At 46.1% G+C, this 18,909-nt stretch overlaps 1 protein-coding gene across 1 annotated transcript in view; it reads left to right on the top strand.

Moving 5' to 3' along the window:
* Positions 1-18,909, top strand: part of LOC147638525 (uncharacterized) — a 175,663-nt gene that overhangs the window by 28,833 nt on the left and 127,921 nt on the right. The window contains exons 4-8 of the mRNA XM_086798442.1: positions 7,088-7,169; positions 7,380-7,424; positions 7,618-7,674; positions 12,332-12,391; positions 12,492-12,619. Coding sequence (XP_086654568.1) covers positions 7,088-7,169; positions 7,380-7,424; positions 7,618-7,674; positions 12,332-12,391; positions 12,492-12,619 — 372 coding nt within the window. The remainder of the gene's footprint in view (positions 1-7,087; positions 7,170-7,379; positions 7,425-7,617; positions 7,675-12,331; positions 12,392-12,491; positions 12,620-18,909) is intronic.

The following is an 18,909-nucleotide window of genomic DNA, read 5'->3' as shown; positions in this document are numbered from 1 at the left end:
AATGGTGTAGCTGAAAGGAAAAATAGATCTCTCATGGAGATGGCAAGATGCATGGTGAAAGCACAAAAGTTGCCTCACAAATTTTGGATGGAAGCTATAATGTGTGCAGCTCATGTGTTGAACAGGTGTCCAACAAAAGCTTTGAAAACCATAACACCATTTGAGGCTTGGTATAGCCGAAAGCCAACAGTGGATTATATGCTTACATTTGGGTGTTCGGCATATGCACATGTGCTAGAACATCTCCGAACAAAGCTAGATGACAAAGCAATTAAATGCATTTTTGTGGGCTACAGCAATGAAAGCAAAGGATACCGTCTTTATAATCCAACTACACGAAGGATTTTTGTCAGTAGAGATGTGGTATTTGCTGAAAATTCAGAACAGCCCATGTACAGCTTGTATAAAAGCAATGATACAGGCATACAGGACATGTTTGATGGACTTTTACCCATTGCAGTTAGGGGGGATTCAGATCAGCGAGCCCCTACACAAGAAAATCCTCATGTAGAACATGTGGAACAGCCAGCCATTCAGCCCCCTTCTATGGAAGAAGTGGATGATCTTGTCAGGGAAGAGCAAACAACCATAGACACAGCCAAGTCAGTGCCAAGATGGTTGCTGAAAACTTTGCAAGAAAGCAAACTTGCAGCTCCACTCACAAGTAGAACAAGGGCTAGTTCCAGCCATGCTTTGAATGTACATCGTGGGGAGTCTGCATTCGCAATGGGTGGTCTCTTTGATTCAGAAGAGCCTTCTTCTTATGAAGAAGCACATGAGAATGAGCATTGGTTGCAAGCTAAAAAATGAAGAACAATACTTGGGATCTTGTGGAATTGCCTAAAGGCAAGCATGTCATTGGAACAAAGTGGGTGTACAAAGTCAAAAGGAAGTTTGAGGGTACTATTGACAGGTACAAAGCAAGACTTGTGGCTAAAGGCTACTCCCAGAAAAAGGGAATAGATTATGAAGAGACTTTTGCTCCTACTTCGAGAATGACCGCAATAAGATCAGTGATTGCATTGGCTGCCCATAAAGGATGGAAAGTGCATCAATTGGACATCAAAACTGCATTCTTAAATGGGGATTTACAGGAGGAAGTATATGTAAATCAGCCCATTGGTTTTGTAGTTCTTGGTGAGGAACATAAAGTATGCAGGTTGCACAAAGCATTGTATGGGTTAAAGCAAGGTATGATAAGATACATGCTCATCTAACCAGCCAAGGTTATGTGAATAGTCCAGCTGAAAGCACATTGTATGTGAAGAAAACCGATGCCGATATTCTCATAGTCATCTTGTATGTAGATGACATGCTCTTTGTTGAGCAAATTCATGCACAGCCCAGGCACAAAGCATTGGCAAGCAGTCAAACGCATTTTTCGTTATCTTAAGGGTACCCCTGGATCTTGGTTTGTTCTATCCGAGGGGGGGCAGCTTGCAGCTTTATGCATACAGTGATTCAGATTGGGCTGGTGATTATGATACCAGGCAATCCACCAGTGGGAATTGTTTTTTTCTTGGCAGTTCATGCATTATCTTGGTTGAGTAAAAAGCAACCCACTGTTGCTACATCTTCTTGTGAGGCTGAGTACAGGGCAGTCTTTACAGCTACAGTAGATTGTGTATGGTTGAGGAGACTATTGGCTGTTCTTCGTGAGTGTCAGCAGATACCCACCACCATTCTCACTGATAGCCAGAGTGCTATGGCCGTGGCACGAAATCCAATATTTCATGCACGCACCAAGCACATAGAGATTCATTATCACTATGTCAGAGAGAGGCTACATGCAGGGGAGATCAGTTTATCTTACTGCCCTACACAGGATAATGTTGCAGATCTATTCACAAAGGCTTTACCTCGAGAAAAGTTTGAAGCTTTCCGCAAAGCTTTGGGCTTACTCTCATACAGAGAGTGATCTGCTACCTTGTACAGGTTCACACTTCCACTAAGGGGGGATTTGTAGACATATGCTCACTTATGGTAGTGCTATGTGTGAACAGTGCTTAACCAAGGGCACTTTTTCCCATGTGGTTTTTCCCCTTGGACATCAAGTGTGAAAGGACACCATATAATATTTGGTACTTCTATATTATATGGATGTGGCACACATGCAAGGGTTGACTTGCATTTTGTGGATACCACACTTCACTGATGTATACCATTTTATACCCCCAGTATGGTACAGGATGGAGCTAGCTAGGTTGCATATCATGATTGTATACTCCATGCATATAGCTTTGCATTCTTCTAGTAGTAGAGCTCCATCCCCTGCACACCCAGATTCAGCTTTTTTTATTCAGTACTTTTTCATTTTGTTGGGATGACAGAGGATACCCCATACAGGTACTCCGATTTGTCTCATAGGCCGAGTTCGGTCTTTTGGAAGACGTTAATAAAATCTTTCTTTCTTTCTTTCTTTCTCTCTCTCTCTCTCTCTCTCTCTCATTTCTGTGTGTGAGCTATTCTACCCTGCACCTAACGCTAATGTGCAGGTTTGTGTGTGTGAGTGTGTGAGTCCAACACCCAACAGACATGCTGCTCACTGGACCTACAGAAGAAAAAATTGCAGATTTTAAGGTTGAATTAAAACATGCATTTGCTATGTCAGATATGGGCTGCCTACACTATTATTTGGGGATTCAATTCACCCAAAATCAGCATGGTATCATCATGTCACAGTCACAATATGTGGATAAGCTGTTACATAGGTTTAGTATGCAAGATTGCAAACCTATGTGCACTCCTATGGAGCCAGGCTTAAAGCTGTTACATAGGTTTAGTATGCAAGATTGCAAATCTATGTGCACTCCTATGGAGCCAGGCTTAAAGCTGTCTATGCATGATGGTGAAGAGATGTCTGATGTTGCAATTTACAGCCAGGCTGTTGGCTGTCTTATTTATCTTTGCAACACACGCCCTGACATTCAGTATGCAGTATCTCAGGTGAGCAGGTATATGCATAGCCCACGGACCATACATTGGCAAGCTGTTAAGCGGATCTTCATATATTTGCAAGGTACTCAGTCACATGCATTATTATTTCCTAGGGGGGGAGACTTGCACTCACAGGCGTACAGTGATTCAGATTGGGCTGGTGATGCAGACACTAGGCAGTCTACTAGTTCTTTCTAGGCCGTTCATGCATTTCATGGCTAAGCAAGAAACAGCCTACAGTGGCTATCTCGTCTTGTGAGGCTGAGTACAGTTCAGCCTTCACGGCAACAGTGGAATGTGTATGGTTGCGCAGATTGTTGGCTGATCTACATTTACCATTGGAGGGTCCTACACCCATTCTTTCTGATAGTCAGAGTGCTATTGCAGTAGCACGAAATCCTGTGTTTCATGCTCGCATGAAACACATAGAGGTGCATTACCATTATGTGAGAGAGAGATGCTATGCAGGAGAGATCAGCTTGATGTATGTACCCACACAGAAAAATGTTGCAGACATTTTCACCAAGGCACTACCACGCGAGAAGTTTGAGGTTTTTCGAAAGTCCTTAAACTTGTTACCCTTTGGTGATTGATCATCCTTGTACTTCATCACATTGGCACTGCAGGGGGGTGTTAGCATTTGCCGATTCTATGGACAGTGCCCAATGTAAGTTGTGTGGTGTGGACACTTATTAAAGTGTCAATGTAAGGTGTGTACACCTAGTGTCTTAGAAACTTAAAGTAGTGACACTAGGCTCTAGAGTAAAATAAACCTAACTCTAGTTAGTTGGTGGAAGGCTGGTTAGGTCAACCCTTGACCTAAACATAAGTTGTACTTTCACTCTATCTTTCATACTAGCAAGTACACTCTACTTTTTTTGCTTCAGCTCACTCTCTTGCTGTCATTGTCTCTTCTCTCTCTCTCCATAGCTGGCTGCCATTTTCCAACAGTTCGGCCCTAAGAAAAGCCGGTATAACTCATCCTCTTTCCGAGCGTAGAACTCCCGTTTCTTGCATTGGGTGAGCCGTTGAGAAATCTGTCGTGCTTTGTGCTTCGTGATTTTCCCAATATGTACCTTATGCTTAAGATGGGAGTGTGTGGCTTGGCATTCGTCATCATACCAGTTTTGGGGCATGGAACCGCAAGGTGGCTTGGCGGTAGACCGTCGCGTACAAATGAAAGAAGTGGCGGCAGATGTGTGGAGTATGGTGGTGAGTTGTGATGTGAGGGTGGGTAGGGGAGCAGTAGGTTCCACATCTTGGAGTTGGTGGTAGACATAGTTGTTTCTCGTACGCGTACGAACAGGTTCGTACGTACGAGTCGTACGGTATGATACCGTACGAATTCGTACGATATCGTACGGTACGAGTTGGTTTTTTTTTTAAATTTTTTTTTCCTTGAAAAAAAAATTCCAAATGCTAAAAAAAAATAGAAACCCTGCTTTATGAAGATCCCAAATGCTCGCAATACTTCACAACTTTCGTGTCCACTCAGTATTCCATATGGGGTTGTGGAGAGACCTAAAAAATCTGGTGAGGTAGATTGGTAGTGTACACTTGATTGGTAGGATGAGAGAATCTTGCTACATCACTTGGGGATCCCTGGTATAGGTAGGCTAGACAATTAGATTCTCAAGTTATGCACGAGGGAGAACATTTGGACATGGCCATTTTGATCTAGAGAGGAGTCCCTAAACTTATCACCCTAGATGCACTCCTCGTATTTGTGCAAGGACGGTCCCTTAGTCATAAACGCTACACTAGGAGACCTTTGGTATTGCATTACCCATCCAAGTTCTTTTTTGGAGACAATCGGGAGATCCAACCGGGAGAGACACATATCCATGTACTGGTTTCTCAAGCACTGTAGACTCCTCCCCTCCCAACCTTCCCTCACATTCAAGCTTGAAGCTCCATAGCTTGTAAGTGTAAAAAATAAAAACCGTATTTTATCGTACAGTATCCGAAAATTTCATATCGTACCAAAAATTCCTGTACGGTATCGTATCGTACGGTATCGTATTTTCGTACCGTGACAACCATGGTGGTAGATGTGGCTGGAGTAAACAAGGTCAAGCTCGTGATCAAAATGGACGTGGGTGTGATGTAAGATGGGGGGTGGTGGTGGAGGGACGGGTGGTGTGCAGGTAACAGTGAAAGAGAGGTAGGCATGGTCAGGACTCACCTTCAAAGAGAGAGAGAGTACACAATATTGGGTTCCAATAACTCTCTGATGGGCCCCCTTGAAGTCACCTCTGCTGGACAGCTTTTATGTGCTGTTGCTTTTTTTCTTCTACAGACTGGATGGCTTGTGTTTTTACATCCACACTGATTAGGGATTGATCTTGACCTCCTATGCCTTGTGTTTATGGATGAGGGCTGCCTTCGGGAAGACGGGGCTGGCTGGCTGCATGAAAATAGGTACGACTGGGCCTTAGGGCTGGTTGTGGGTAAGAAAGGTGCCTTTCGGGTGCTTTTACCCAGGTGCCTACACATTAGGCCACAGTCCATGGCTGTGGGCCCATGGCCCCCATGTGTGGGTGGCCAGTGGGGTGTCCTAAGCACAAATGGGTGACGTCTACCCATTGTCCCTTGTCTATGGTGTTGCTAGTACCTTGTTAAAGGGTTTGCACATGCTGGGACCTAAACATATGACTCTGACATGATGACAGGCACCGAATAATGGCCTAATAAGTGGCCGGGACCAAACGGCACATTAAATCATTTAAGAGGGTTGCAATGAGTGCGTAAAGGGCATGACACTGACATTTGTGGGAGTACGACTGACAACTACCCCTTGGTGATACACTAGCAACTAGTCCCTAGACAAGGGCTCACAAAATGCGTGGTGTCCGGCGGCCGGCCTCAAGGCCTTGCAGTTGAGTTGGTGTATTATGTCCATGGCATCCAAGTGCAGGATGAACGTGACATATGGGGCTATATAGCTCGGATTGTGGCCCTTTATTGAGAGTTTCTCCATGGGACTTAGACCTTGAGAGAGGGGCCTTCCAAGGGCCTAGCTACTTGTTAGCTCACTGGTCGCATTAGCATTAGTGACACGCGTGAGGATTATGGGTGCATGATATGGATAATGGGGCATGTCACATGCATGCCTTGAGGGTGCAAATTAGGCCGGGATTGTGTGGTCTCTAGTTTGGGGGTCTCTTCCCGCTGTATTCGGTTTGGAGCCTAGTGTCGGGGCCACTCGCCCACCTATCGCCGTCTTGGTCATGTCGATGTATGGACATCCAGGTACTTGGATATTTTCAAGGATGTGCTTGTGTGTGAAACTTGGGCGGAAATCTAGGTAAGTGTGTTTGCTGCTTTGGATTGTGTGGAGCAAAACAGAAAGCAAAGCCTAAAATGCAGATTTGAAGAATGTTTGAATGATGGTGGGAAGCCCTGGTGGTGACAAGCCCAAGCCTCCACTCCTCACGCCACTTCTTGGCAGACCACACAGCAGCAAAAACACAGCCCATCTCTCTGCCTCCAACAGCCTGGAAAATCAGCAATCAACAGGTCGCCTCCAGCTTGTGGCACAAGGCTATAGCATTGTCTTTTGCAGCATCCTCATCACTTTCATGTCCAACATTTGGTATCAAAGTGGTCATCAGCAGATGGAATGGGAAGGAGATTTTTGGATGAAACCAGATGAAAGTTGATTGATTCTACCACTTTTTTAAAATTGTAATTGAACCCCATTTTTACTGAAGTGGTCACATTTGAGTGCATTTCTCCATCCTCACTTGATTTTTTGCACAGCATGCAACCTATAAGAGGAGCATCCTTTTCATTTCAATATGTAAGGGTAAACCTTAGACTATTTAAAGGTGAAAAAAAATCTTTCCACTCTTCTCATGTTTGAATTACTCTAGCATGAATTGGCACTGGCACCGTCAGTGAATTTACAAATGAGTGTGGAAAGCTTGGTATTTCCGTGCACTTCCGTGCCATTTTTCAAACTTTGCATTGGTGTCTTGTTGCCCTAAATACTTAATTTTTCAGCATTAGCCCAAGTGCTTGTTGTATAAAATTTTTACGTAGGAATCTTCTTCAAGTTTTGCAAAGATTATTTGGCATGTATCAGAACACATGGTCAAGCTACATGTGCTCAATGTCTATTCTTCATCTATGCCTCTTTTAATTGCAGGAATAATGAAGTTCAATTTGCTGGTCAATTGCAGCCTCAAGGATGCTGCTACACCTTGAAAGTTCCGGCAGGTGATGTGAAGGTATATCTGCTATACTAAAAGATTAAGTGAAGCTGTGTATGCTAAGGCTGGCTCCTGTTTCTTGACGCCAGATGTTAGGATTACTATTCTCACGTTTTTCTAGTTTGGAAGGAAAGAATGTAGACCTTTTAATGATGATTCATGATGTTGCATCCTTTCTGTTTTAGTAGCTGGAACTAGTCATTAAGGCTTTATTCATTTGGCATTCAGGTCTTAAGTCGCCAAGTAGTGAAGTCAGATTCTGCTTCAATCAAGGTGAAGAGATGATCCGTGTTGTGTACAAGCTCAACTTTGTAATACATTTTGTATCAACTGATAGTGATTTTTTTTATACATCTTTTCCCTTGCCACTGCTGGTTTCAAAGGTTCTCAAGTTGTTATTACATTTGGCAAAGTGAAGAGACAACACATCTCCCTGATCTATAGCTTTTTGCTTTTTTGTTCATAGGTTCCAGAACTGGATTTTGAAGTGCCTCCAGAGGCACAACGTGGCACGCTTTCAACGGTTGGTTTGAACAACTTCAGCTTTCATTACTTCAAAACAATTACATTTTATCATCTATTTCTTGTCCTAGGCGGTTCATGTTAGAGGGGTCATCTCCACCTTGTGGACGTCCACATATTTTTCTAAATTTTTTTGGATTTGTCTCGTGCACCCATGCACTGTGGTACACGGTAACAAATTGGCTCATCAACAGTGCAAGAATCATGTACAAAAGTAGTACCTTTTAGGATATTTTGTTGTATGCAGGTCAGTATCCCAGCCATAGAGGTCAGTATCAGGTCAGTCCTCTTAACCCACTGTGGAGAATTCAACAAGTGTTCATCATGTAGGTACATGTAGATGTCAGCCATAGCATTAGTATGCATCATAGAAGCATTTAGTTGCACCTCATATAGTAGGGGCCAGCCCTAAGGCCAGCCCCAAGGCAGCCCCAAGGCAGCCCCTAACCATGGGAAGGGATACTTAGTACCCCTAGCCACCCTATAGGACCAAGCGGCAGCCTATATGGCGTGGAAAGGCAGTCGGCCAGGACAAGGAAGACCTGGACAGCAGTCGGCCAGCGCCAGCAGACTGCTGTCAGCCAGGTTTGGCAGCAAGTCGGCCAGCAACCCGGCAACCCGACCAGCCCCACAGCAAACAAAGGCATTATATGCCATTTAATCCAGTCGTGGGCTCTCTCAGCAGGCCGACAACATGCTCTGGCAGCCAAACAGTCCCCTAGGCTCATATGAAAAGGCAAGCCACATTCAATCCCAAAAAATCATCGGATAACATCAGAGATATCAAGCAAAGTTAGTCAAGAATGCGTGCATGGGCTGCAGCCTTTGCATACTTACAGCCACTCTTGTGCTTTCAGCCCAAGGCAAAAGAAGCTCAATCTCTTCAAGAGTATTCAGCACACCAAACCTCAGTCTCGGGCTGGTGTATCCTCTTCGAAGATAGCTTCACAATTGCCTACAGCTTATGCACAGTTTTGCTCAGTGTTTGGTCGCTTTGTCCTTGCGTTTGGTGGTCGGTCAGTCAGTTTGTTTGCTCAATCTTGTGGACACAGCTTAGCTTGTATTAAGTTCTCCAGAAGAAGAAATAAAGCAAATGCTCCTGCTTGCCGGGGTGGGGGGGCTCTTCAATGGGTGATTCGGGACTCCATCTGGTGTTGTCTCTACTGCATCTCTTTCACATTCATGTATGCTGTTTTAAAGGATTGCTAAAGACTCACTAAACTCAGGTTTAAAGAAGGTTCGTTGTTTCACACGGTCCTAGCTCAGCGCATGCTACATTGGTATTAGATCTTGGGACATGATTCAACTAGGCAGGACTTGAGGGACTAGTTCCAATAGATAACTCCGGACTCTAGTAACTTCTTTCCACCCTTCTCAATCCTCCACAACCCCAGCCATAGCCTTGACAACAGTTATCCGTGCCTCACCAAGTACGATGGAAAGTGCGACCATTCTGTTGTGACTTAGTTTATTCACCAATTTGTTGTCTACTTTCCTCTTTCCAAGATCACAGATACCCAAGACACAGTCCATTTGGCGGCTCCACACCTCACAAGTGATGCAGTCACTTGGTGGCAACATTGGTCCCGTTAGCGCACAAATTCTTACGCTGGCTTATCGGACTATGATTGGGACACCTTTGTGTTCGATTTGAAGACGAGGTTTCTACCTCCGCAGTACACGACAAATCTTGAAGATGAGTTCTACAAACTCACCCAGAACGGTACCCTTGTGCTCACCTACTCCAACAAAGTGATCACATAAGCTCAACAGTTGTGGGAAGTCCGAGGAGGAGAAGCTAAAGCAATTCATCTGGGGATTGGATCCAAACATTTGGTTCCCTGTTCGAAATTTTGAACCCCAAACTTATAATAGGGCTTCGACTCTTGCGCAAAACCATGAGGTGGTGTGGATCATACAATCTGTATCCCTTGGAAAGAGAATTATACCCCACGAATATAAGCTTGCGAGACTTGGAGTCAAGCTTCCCCCTCTGCTTCTTCGGAATATGTACATACACATCACTCCCAAAAACACGGAAGTGCGAGACATCAGGTTTCCTGCCAAAGTATGCCTCAAATGGAGTCATATTAGGTACTGAAGTCGTTGGAGACCGGTTGAGGGTATGGACAGCTATTGCCACAGCCTCTCCCCAAAGTGGACGAGGAAGATCACGATGCTCCAGCATGGTTCTCGCCATCTCCACCACAATCCTGTTTTTGCGTTCTACAACTCCATTCTCTGGTATTGGCCAGTTCCCTCTTGATGCCATGGTCTGCACAAAATCTGAGAAATACAATCGAGTCCTCAAATTCCACCCGAAAGCCAGTCTTGCATACTTCATGCACTGACAGAAGATGAAAACCCAGAGCAGGGATGTAAAGAACACGGGAATCATGCTTGCTCCCCTTGTCGTCGGGAATAATCTCCATCCGGTCCTCACTGTGTATCGGAATAGTGGAGTTGTTGCCAATAAAAATGCGACCTGACTGCCGTTTCAGATCCAAAAAGAAGTCACGGGACAGAGTCATGTGCCTGGAAGCACCACTGTCAAGAATCCATTCCCGGGTATCCTTCGTGGTGGAGCCAACTGCCTCCTCGCTCGAAGACGAAGCAGCATCGAAGTCCATCATCTCTAAGTGCACAAATGCAAGAGTCTTTGCAGCTAAGGTTGAAGAATCAGCACTCTTCCCAGTCCGCTTAGGACACTTCCTCCAATAGTGGCCTTTCTCACCACAATCACTGCAGGATCGTTCGGCGTTCAGCTTCTCTCGTTTTGTGTCGGGCTTCTTCTCAGAAGACTCGTCCGGTGAAGCCTTCCCTTTGCCTTTGTTGTTATTTCGGCCTTTCGACCGTTAGCCAGTTAAGGCCTCCGAACCTCCACTATGAGGAGGTTTCGTGAAACGTTCCTCCTAGTCCAAGACCATGGGCACAAGCTCCTCCCAAGTAATGGTGCTGAGCCTGCCACTCGTAATCAAAGAGGAGTAGAAAGCGGAATACTGAGCAAGCAAGTGGGACAACAAAGTAATGGCCATGTCTTCAGATGATATCTCCTTCCCAGCCTGGAGGACTTCCTGCTGAAGAGCCTGCAGCTTGTTAATGTGCTCCCGCATCGTCGATGACTTTGCAGGGTTCATAACCTGCATCTGCACTTCCAAGGAGATCCTCTTCATGGGTGATACCCTGTTATAAAGAGAAGCCAAGTGCTGCCACATGCCTCTGGCCAGCGTCATGTGCTTTACGTGATTGATTACTTGTGGTGTGTAATTGAGGAAAATAAATGACCGGATCCTGGCGTTGACACGATCCCACATCTGTGCCTGTGCCTCTCGGTCCTTCTTCATCGACAGTAACTCCCCTTCCTCTGCTTCCGGCCTTGGAACCCCGATAACGATGAAATCAGCAAGGTCATATGACTCTAGCACAGACTCCATCATCACCTTCCAGATGCCGTAATTGTTCCCGTCCAACTGACGGTCCACTGGGAACGTGGGGAGAGTCGGGATCTTCACATGCTTCTCAGTCATCTCTAACAAATCTGCCATCGCGGGGATGTAACTGAAAAGGGTGGGTGGGTGGGAAAAAAAAACTCTAAACCTGCAAGTAGCTGTCCAGCACTTTAGCCCGCCTTCCTCTTGCAACTTCTCTTCCCGAACAGTCCAAACAGTCCACCAATCAGCAACGTAACTATCCCCCTCTTGCTCAGAAAACTCCCAAGATCTATCAAGAGCCTAGGACTCTGATACCATGTCAAAATACGTAGTGGAAATGATAACCAAACTTGAGACCACAAGAGCAAGTAGAGTGCAGAAAATAGACAGCACAAGAGAAGGAGAGAGATAGGCGTATAACTCTTCTCTATACACAAGATCCCGAGGAAAACTGAATGAATACAATGTGGGGGCAATGGGGTCTATTTATATGGCCCCATGAGTGCAGTCGGCCAGTAGATGGACAGCCGACTGGACCTGAAATGCCCACGACCTGAAAATACAGCAGTCGGCCAGCATATCAAAGTCGGCCATCACTCGTGTGCAGTCGTGAAAATACAACAGTCGGCCAGCATATCAAAGTCGGCCATCACTCGTGTGCAGTCGTGAAAATACAGTAGTCGGCCAGCATATCAAAGTCGGCCATCACTCGTGTGCAGTCGGCCAGCAGCAGGGAGCAACTGGGACTGCCTGTGACCAGTCGGCCAGCATCTGGTACAGCCGACTGGTCCTACACTGCCTCCCACACCCTGGAAAAATAGGGAAAAATGGGGAAAAAATACGGGGAGTGAGGAAAAATGATAAAACACCTATACAGGGCGGGCACACCCACAACAGAGGCCCTGGTGTCTGATAAAGATAGGAGATGACTTCTAACAGCCCTGCAAAATCCAACAGGTGTAACCTTGATGGCTGTACCTACTATTGTTATATATGGTTCTCTATTCTTTACCTTTATCTCTAGCCGACAGTAACAATGGTCAACTTTGTATATTGGGACTTTGTTACCATTCTTTTAGAGGTGTGGCAGTTTTTGGACAAAGTGTTCTCTTTTTTAGTGATGTTAGGTAAGGCAGTGACTAATCCTGCAATTATGGGGTTGTTTTAAGATTTTTGGATGTAATATACATGCTAAATTTTATCAGATTTTTCCGGTTTTGTTTGCAGATAGAAGGTGTCCTTCTAAGAGCTGCTGAAGAGATTGGGTCACTGCAGGAGGAACGCAAGGTTTCATTATTCATAAGAACCATTTCTTAATCATTTTTTATTCTTCTTGGTATGATTGAGGGAATTTCTGGGTGCTGATTTTTGTTGCTGCATGTTACAGAAAGTTGATCCAAGCAAAGCTGAGGCTCTTGACTGTTTCTTGGCAAAGCTGAAGAGTTACGCAGCGGGTGAAAATCCTTTTACGTTCATCATCACTGATCCAGCTGGCAATAGCTTCATAGAAAACCCGTATGTACTTCTCATTTGAAATTCAGCCACTATTGAATGCACTTTGCAAGCTACCCTTCCTAGACAATGGTGATTCTTTTATCATGTGCAGATACTTAAATTATCATGCACATGGCATGTAAAGGCTCCAAAAAGAAAATTAATCTGAAAAGATTTCTAGCTATAGAATTGTCAAAAAATTGGCCTAGGTGGAATGCAACAAAGGCACAGCTAGAATTCCTAGAATATATGAGTGACATGTGTATTTCCTATGTACAACCATAATTTGCCAGCCCCTTGTGTCTTGGCAATAGGACACTGGGTACAGGGTACGATAGCATGCTCTTTCTTGGTCAAGGCTAGTTGTCCTTAGTAGCACCTCCCTCATTTATAGGGACACCTTGCACTTGGTTGTTGGACCCCATTTGTCCTTTGTATTACGGGGACCTTTTACTTTGTTAATGTTGGTTCTCTCACATCGCTTACGTAAAAACAGCATTTTTTAAATGGGAATCTTTTGGAAGAGGTGTATGTACAACCTTTGGGCTTTGTGGTTGCAAGATATGAAAGCAAGCTGTGTCTTTTAAAGAAGGCACTCTATGGTCTCAAACAAGCTCCTATGAGAAGATTCATGCACATTTGGCCAGTTGGGGATTCCAAAATAGTCCCACTGAGAGTACTCTTTATGTGCAGAGAAATGGTTCAAACATTGTGATAGTCATCCTGTATGTGGATGATGTAATCTTGACAGGGAACACTGAGCTGAAAATTTCAACTTTCAAAGCTGAATTATAGAAGGCATTTGAGATGTCCGATCTTGGTCGTTTACATTTCTATTTGGGCATACAGTTTACGCAGAAGGATGGTTGGCATTGTTATGTCTCAATTTTGAAAAGGCTTTGCATGGAGAATTGCAAGCCTTTAGCCACACTGGTTGAGACAGGTGTAAAGCTCAGTAGCTTTGATGCAGGTGAGCCTTTTGATGCCACCATGTGTAGCCAAGCTTTGGGATGCCTCATATACTTGTGTTCAGATACGGCTCGATAAAGCGTATGGTGTTTCCCTGTTGAGCAAATTTATGCATAGCCCAGGGACAAAACATTGGCAAGTTGTCAAGTGTGTTTTTAGATACCTCTAGGCTCCAGGGCACACAGACTTATGGATTGTTCTATGCTTGGGGGTGTGTGTTGATTTTCAACTGTTCGCTTACAGTGTTTCAGATTAGGCTGGTGATTCTGATACATGACAATCGATCAGTGGCTTTTTCTTTTTGTTGGGGAATTCTTCCATCTCTATGGCTTAACAAAAAACAACCTATAGTGGCGACTTCTTCATGTGAAGCTGATTATAGAGTAGCGTCATAGCCACGGTTGAGTGCATATGGTTGAGGAGGTTACTTGACTTGTATGCATACCATCAATAGGGTGCTACTCCCCTACTTACAGACAATCAGAGTGAGGGACCAGCTAGGCTGCCAACTATGGTGGGTGGAACTCCATGGTGGAGAAAGAAAGAAAGAAAGAAAGTTATATTAACACCTACGGAAGCCAAAGGCCTATGAGACCAAAAGTAATACAATGGTACCATGGATATACTGAGCCATGGAAAACTGAAAGAAAAAAACATCTGACAGCACATGTGATCAAGAGATGATCGTGTGTACAGTGAGATATGCTGTGATCAGCTAATGACAATACCTGCCTTGGCTAGAACCGATCTGATGGCGGAGTCAATGTCAGGCCGCTATGATGGGAGCGTGACATGTCGGCGAAGAACCTCATGAATTTCTCTCTGTGTGGTGGAGGATCTTGATGCTCTAGGTCGGGGATGTCTGGCTCGCAGAATGGATTTAGCTCTCTCACTAAGAACTCCTCTGGGGTGTGGAGCTGGAGCGTAGGTATGGGTGGTGGGCTCTGATGTCGTAGTAGAGGAACTGTTGTGGGTAGTGGATTCCGATGTGGATGTATGTACCACAAAGAAATCTGTGATGGCTCTCTGTGAGGTGTCCTGTGAGAGCTAGGGCTGTCTCTTAGCATGCTGCCTCAACACTACATCCCTGTGTCGTCTGAGCTCGATCAAGTACATGCCCAAGCACCTCTGATCCTCAAACTGTATCACCCGTGTGAGTGGTCCGAATCCCTTTCGGAAGAGGCAGTGGAATCTCCCCCGTATCTCATAGTAAGCCGGGCAATTGGGCATATAATGGGCCTCATCCCCTACTGGTCCTGTGATGCATACTGTGCAGTTCTCTCCTCATGTGGGATATCCTCAGCTCTGCCAGTCTCTACTCTTGAGGCAGTGGGAGGATACCCTGAGCTGGCCGATTGTGATACACATGGCATGTGACATGTGTTTCTGTATGTATCCTGGGATCTCAAAGAATCCATCCTCGGAGAGTCTCAAGAAGTGATCTCTGTAGAACTCACACTTCTTACCAATCTCTAACGGAGATACCCATGTCTGGTGTATGTGTAGCCTGAGTAGATCTAACCGGATGATCCGGTTGATCTCTTGACGTGAGAGATCAAGGTATGGGGAATTCAAGCTATACTGAAATGGGGGGGACGGTCCATTTGTATGCCATGTAGAGAGAGAGAGAGAGAGAGAGAGAGAGAGAGAGAGAGAGAGAGAGTTAGTTACATTAAACGTCTTCAAAAGACCCAGTGTGTGTATGAGACCAAAAGTAATACAATAGTGTCCATGTAATCTCATCATGGTACAAAAGAAACAAAGACTAGAGCTATGAGCTGAGAATGTCAAATTTGAGCCACATGATATAGTGGGATCATCATCATACAACCTATGGAGCTAACCCCCCGCCGGTAGGGGGAGGGGGCCGTCAAGGATATCAAGCATGGGGTTAGCCTGTAGAAGGCTCTACAGATCCCGTGGGCGTGGGAAGGTGGCTCTGTGCCTCTCCAAAATCTCCTCAAGCTGGGGCTGATGTTTGTGTTGTTGGTGAAGTCCAGGGAGTCTAGGGCGTCAGGCTCGTTGTAGTGCTCTGGCCTGGTCTAGAGTCATGCCAAAGTCAAGCACTCAAGAATGTGTGGCTCGATGAGGCTGTGGGTATGTCATCCATAGCTGGTGGGGCATCCTCTTGTGGTCGAAAGAACTGAGTGATGGTTGCTTGGGGCTAGGGTGGGTGTCTCCATGGGGTCTTGCCCTAATGAGTGAGTCTTTGTGATGGTAAAGCTCTAGTAGGAAGAGGCCTAGGCACCGTTGATCTGGGTAATCCACGATCCTAGATAAGGGTCCAAACCCCTCTCTCAAGAGACAGTGGAACCTCTCTCTCATAATATACGGTGCATCTTCATATAGTGCATATCCTCTCCTCATGAGGTATCTGCATGGCTGTCCCTATCTCTATCCTCAGGTGGTGCGATGACACCCGCAGCTGGCCCACTGCAACCACATGGCATGTGACATGTATATGTCGGCCCTCAGTATAAAACCATCCTCTAGAAGCCTCATGAAAGTATCCATGTAGTACTGCCGTTTGTGTGAGAGTAGCTCATGTGTTGTGATCCAGGTATCTCGTATGTATAGTCCCAATAAATCATATTTGATCACCTGGTTCCTGTCATCTTGAGAGAGCCTGATGAATGGGGAGTCAGGGTACCCTATATGTATAGTCCCAATAAATTATATTTGATCACCGGGTTCCTGTCATCCTGAGAGAGCCTGATGAATGGGGAGTCCAGGTCATATTGGAGTGGGGGGTGGCGACCTCCCTGTCTGTCTATGTAATCGGAGATCTCGTCAATGTATAGACCAAATAGAGTAGGAGACAAGGGGCAGCCTTGCTTCACCCCGATAGTGCTGTGTATGATCTCCGAGTCATCTCCTGGAGCCCGTACTCTACCTGTGATTGACTCATAGCGTGTAATGATCCCCCAGAGCATCTCTACTGGCACTCCCATATCCTGCAGTCTCCTCATCAGTCTGGCCCATGGGACAGTATCAAAAGCTTTGCAGAAATCCACAAAGCAGCAGTATATCCATTGCCCGTGAGCTCTCCCCTCCTCAATGATCCCCCGTAGTGTAAAGATATGATCTAGTGTGGAGTGCCCTCTCCTAAAGCCTGCCTGCCCCGGTGCTCTGAGTCTTTGCTCCTCGGACCATCTACTAAGCTCATGCTCCAAAATCAAACCATAAATCTTGGCCAAGGTGTGACCAATCATGATAGTCCTATAGTTGTTGGGGTCCATGGGGTCACTTGCTTTCAAGATAGGTACAATAGTATTGTTGGGGTCCATGGGGTCCATGGGGTCACCTGCTTTCAAGATAGGTACAATAGTATTCGATGACCAGCTGACAGGGAAGCCTTCACATAAAGCCCTGTTAAACATGTGAACCAGTAAAGGGGCTAGCGTGTCTCTAGCATGGGAGAAATGCTGGTGAGGAGTCCATCATGATCCTGTGCTCTCCCAGTCTGCATCCTGTCAATAGCATCTCTCACCATGCTGAGGTGAAAGAAGGAAGAGTGTGGGGGACGAGGTTTGGGTGGATGGGGGAGAGGTGGCTGCTTGGGGACATGGTAGAGAGAGGTGGGATAGGTGTGCCAGGTGCTGGGTGAAGTAATCGGAGTTGGAAGGCGATGATCCTGGAAGATCCTCCAGGCCTCCTTACAGTCCCTTCCAAGAAATAGCTGGTATAGTGCCATCTCGCGATGTAGATGGGCTCGGGTATCACGACATTCCTCGTCGTACCAGCTATTTTGTGGGACAGTCCCTCCTGGTGATGTAGGGGTGGCTCTGGAGTGTGGGAAGGCGTCTGCAGCAGTGGACGTATGGAGGGTGGCTAAGAGGTGTGTAGTAAGCTCATCAAGTGGGATGTGGGGGTCGAGGTCGGAGAGGATGCAGTAGACGTGATCAGAGTAGATGGAAGAGGTCTCTCTGTTGAAGTGGTAGAGAGAAATAGAGAGAGATTAAGCGTCTACTAAAGACCCAATGGGCCTATGAGACCAAAGTGATACAATAATGTCCATGGCATATCTCATCATGGAATGGAAAATAAAATAGAAAGAAAACATAAACATAGCTTTCTCACTCGGGTGATACAAAACTGTCCATGGAAACTCATCATGGAATACTAAGAACATAGAAACATGAGAGCAACATCAGATTTGAGTAGATGGTATACCACTCTCCAAAATATCAAGCATGGGGCTAATGAGTATGGCCGAGAGGTCTCCCTCAGCTATGCAACGTGGAAAGGTAGCTCGATGGTAGTGGAGCATGTCCTGGATCTGGAACTGATGAGGTGATCGTGGCTGATAGGGGGGCCGAGGGCGTCGGGCACGCTGGAGTGCAGAGGCTCGGTCTGAGGTAACTCCTCTCGGGTGAGGTAGGTCCAGAGTAGCTCGTGGAGGGTCCACAAGATCCACTATGTCGGTGTCCTCCACCTCTTGGGTCCGGAAGAAACTGGTGATGGTTGGTTGGCGAGGGAGGGGGCGGGGTGGTTGGGGCCGAAGCTCTCTCAAGAAGGTGTCCCTGTGTCTGCGGAGCTCAAGCAGAACGAGGCCTAGGCAATGCTGGTCCTGGAAGTCAATGATCCTGGAGAGTGGGCCAAATCCCTCACGAAATAGACAGTGAAACCTCCTGCGGATCTCATAGTATACTGGGCAGCGTCATATGTAATGCTCCTCCGTCTCAACCTCTGTGTGGCATAGTCGGCAGATCCTCTCCTCTCTGGGTCTCCGTATGAGCTTCCCGTCTCTGAAGATGTGCTTAGCTCTACCTGTCTCCACTCTGAGGCGGTGGGATGAAACCCGTATCTGGCCAATCGCAATCCGTATGGCATGGGACATGTGAACACTCAAGTAGCCGGGTTGTTGGATGAATCCATCCTTAGTGAGTGTGAGGAAGTGATCTTCGTAGAAGTGCATCTTCGTGGGGAGCTCCAGAGGTGTGATCCATGTGCAATGTGTGTAGAGGCTGAGAACATCTAACCGGATAACCCGGTTGGTATCCTCATGAGACAGCCGGAGAAACGGGGAGTCCAAACTGTACTGAAGGGGGGGTAGGCGGTCCATGCGGAGCTCATATACTGAGAACCAAGTGGAAACTAGTGCATACCATACTCCATAGTGGCCCTCAAGTGCTAGCTGTTTGGAGAACTCCACGGCAAGCCTTGGGTACCTATGGGGATCCATGTGACTGATGCGATGGAGGTATGTGACTGTCTGGAAGAGTGCATCCACTACCATCGGGGCTACAACAAACTCTGCTTGGATAATCTGGTGTGGGACTGATGGTTTGCTGAGGATGATACAGGAGAACATCATGACCTGGGGCCTCTCAACTCGCTGC

This window comes from Cibotium barometz, chromosome 5 (genome assembly GCF_041138505.1).
Source record: "Cibotium barometz isolate CiBa-2024 chromosome 5, ASM4113850v1, whole genome shotgun sequence".
NCBI classification, from domain to species: domain Eukaryota; kingdom Viridiplantae; phylum Streptophyta; class Polypodiopsida; order Cyatheales; family Cibotiaceae; genus Cibotium; species Cibotium barometz.
Note: the sequence above shows the minus strand (reverse complement) of the source record. Positions and strands in the feature narration are given on the sequence as shown.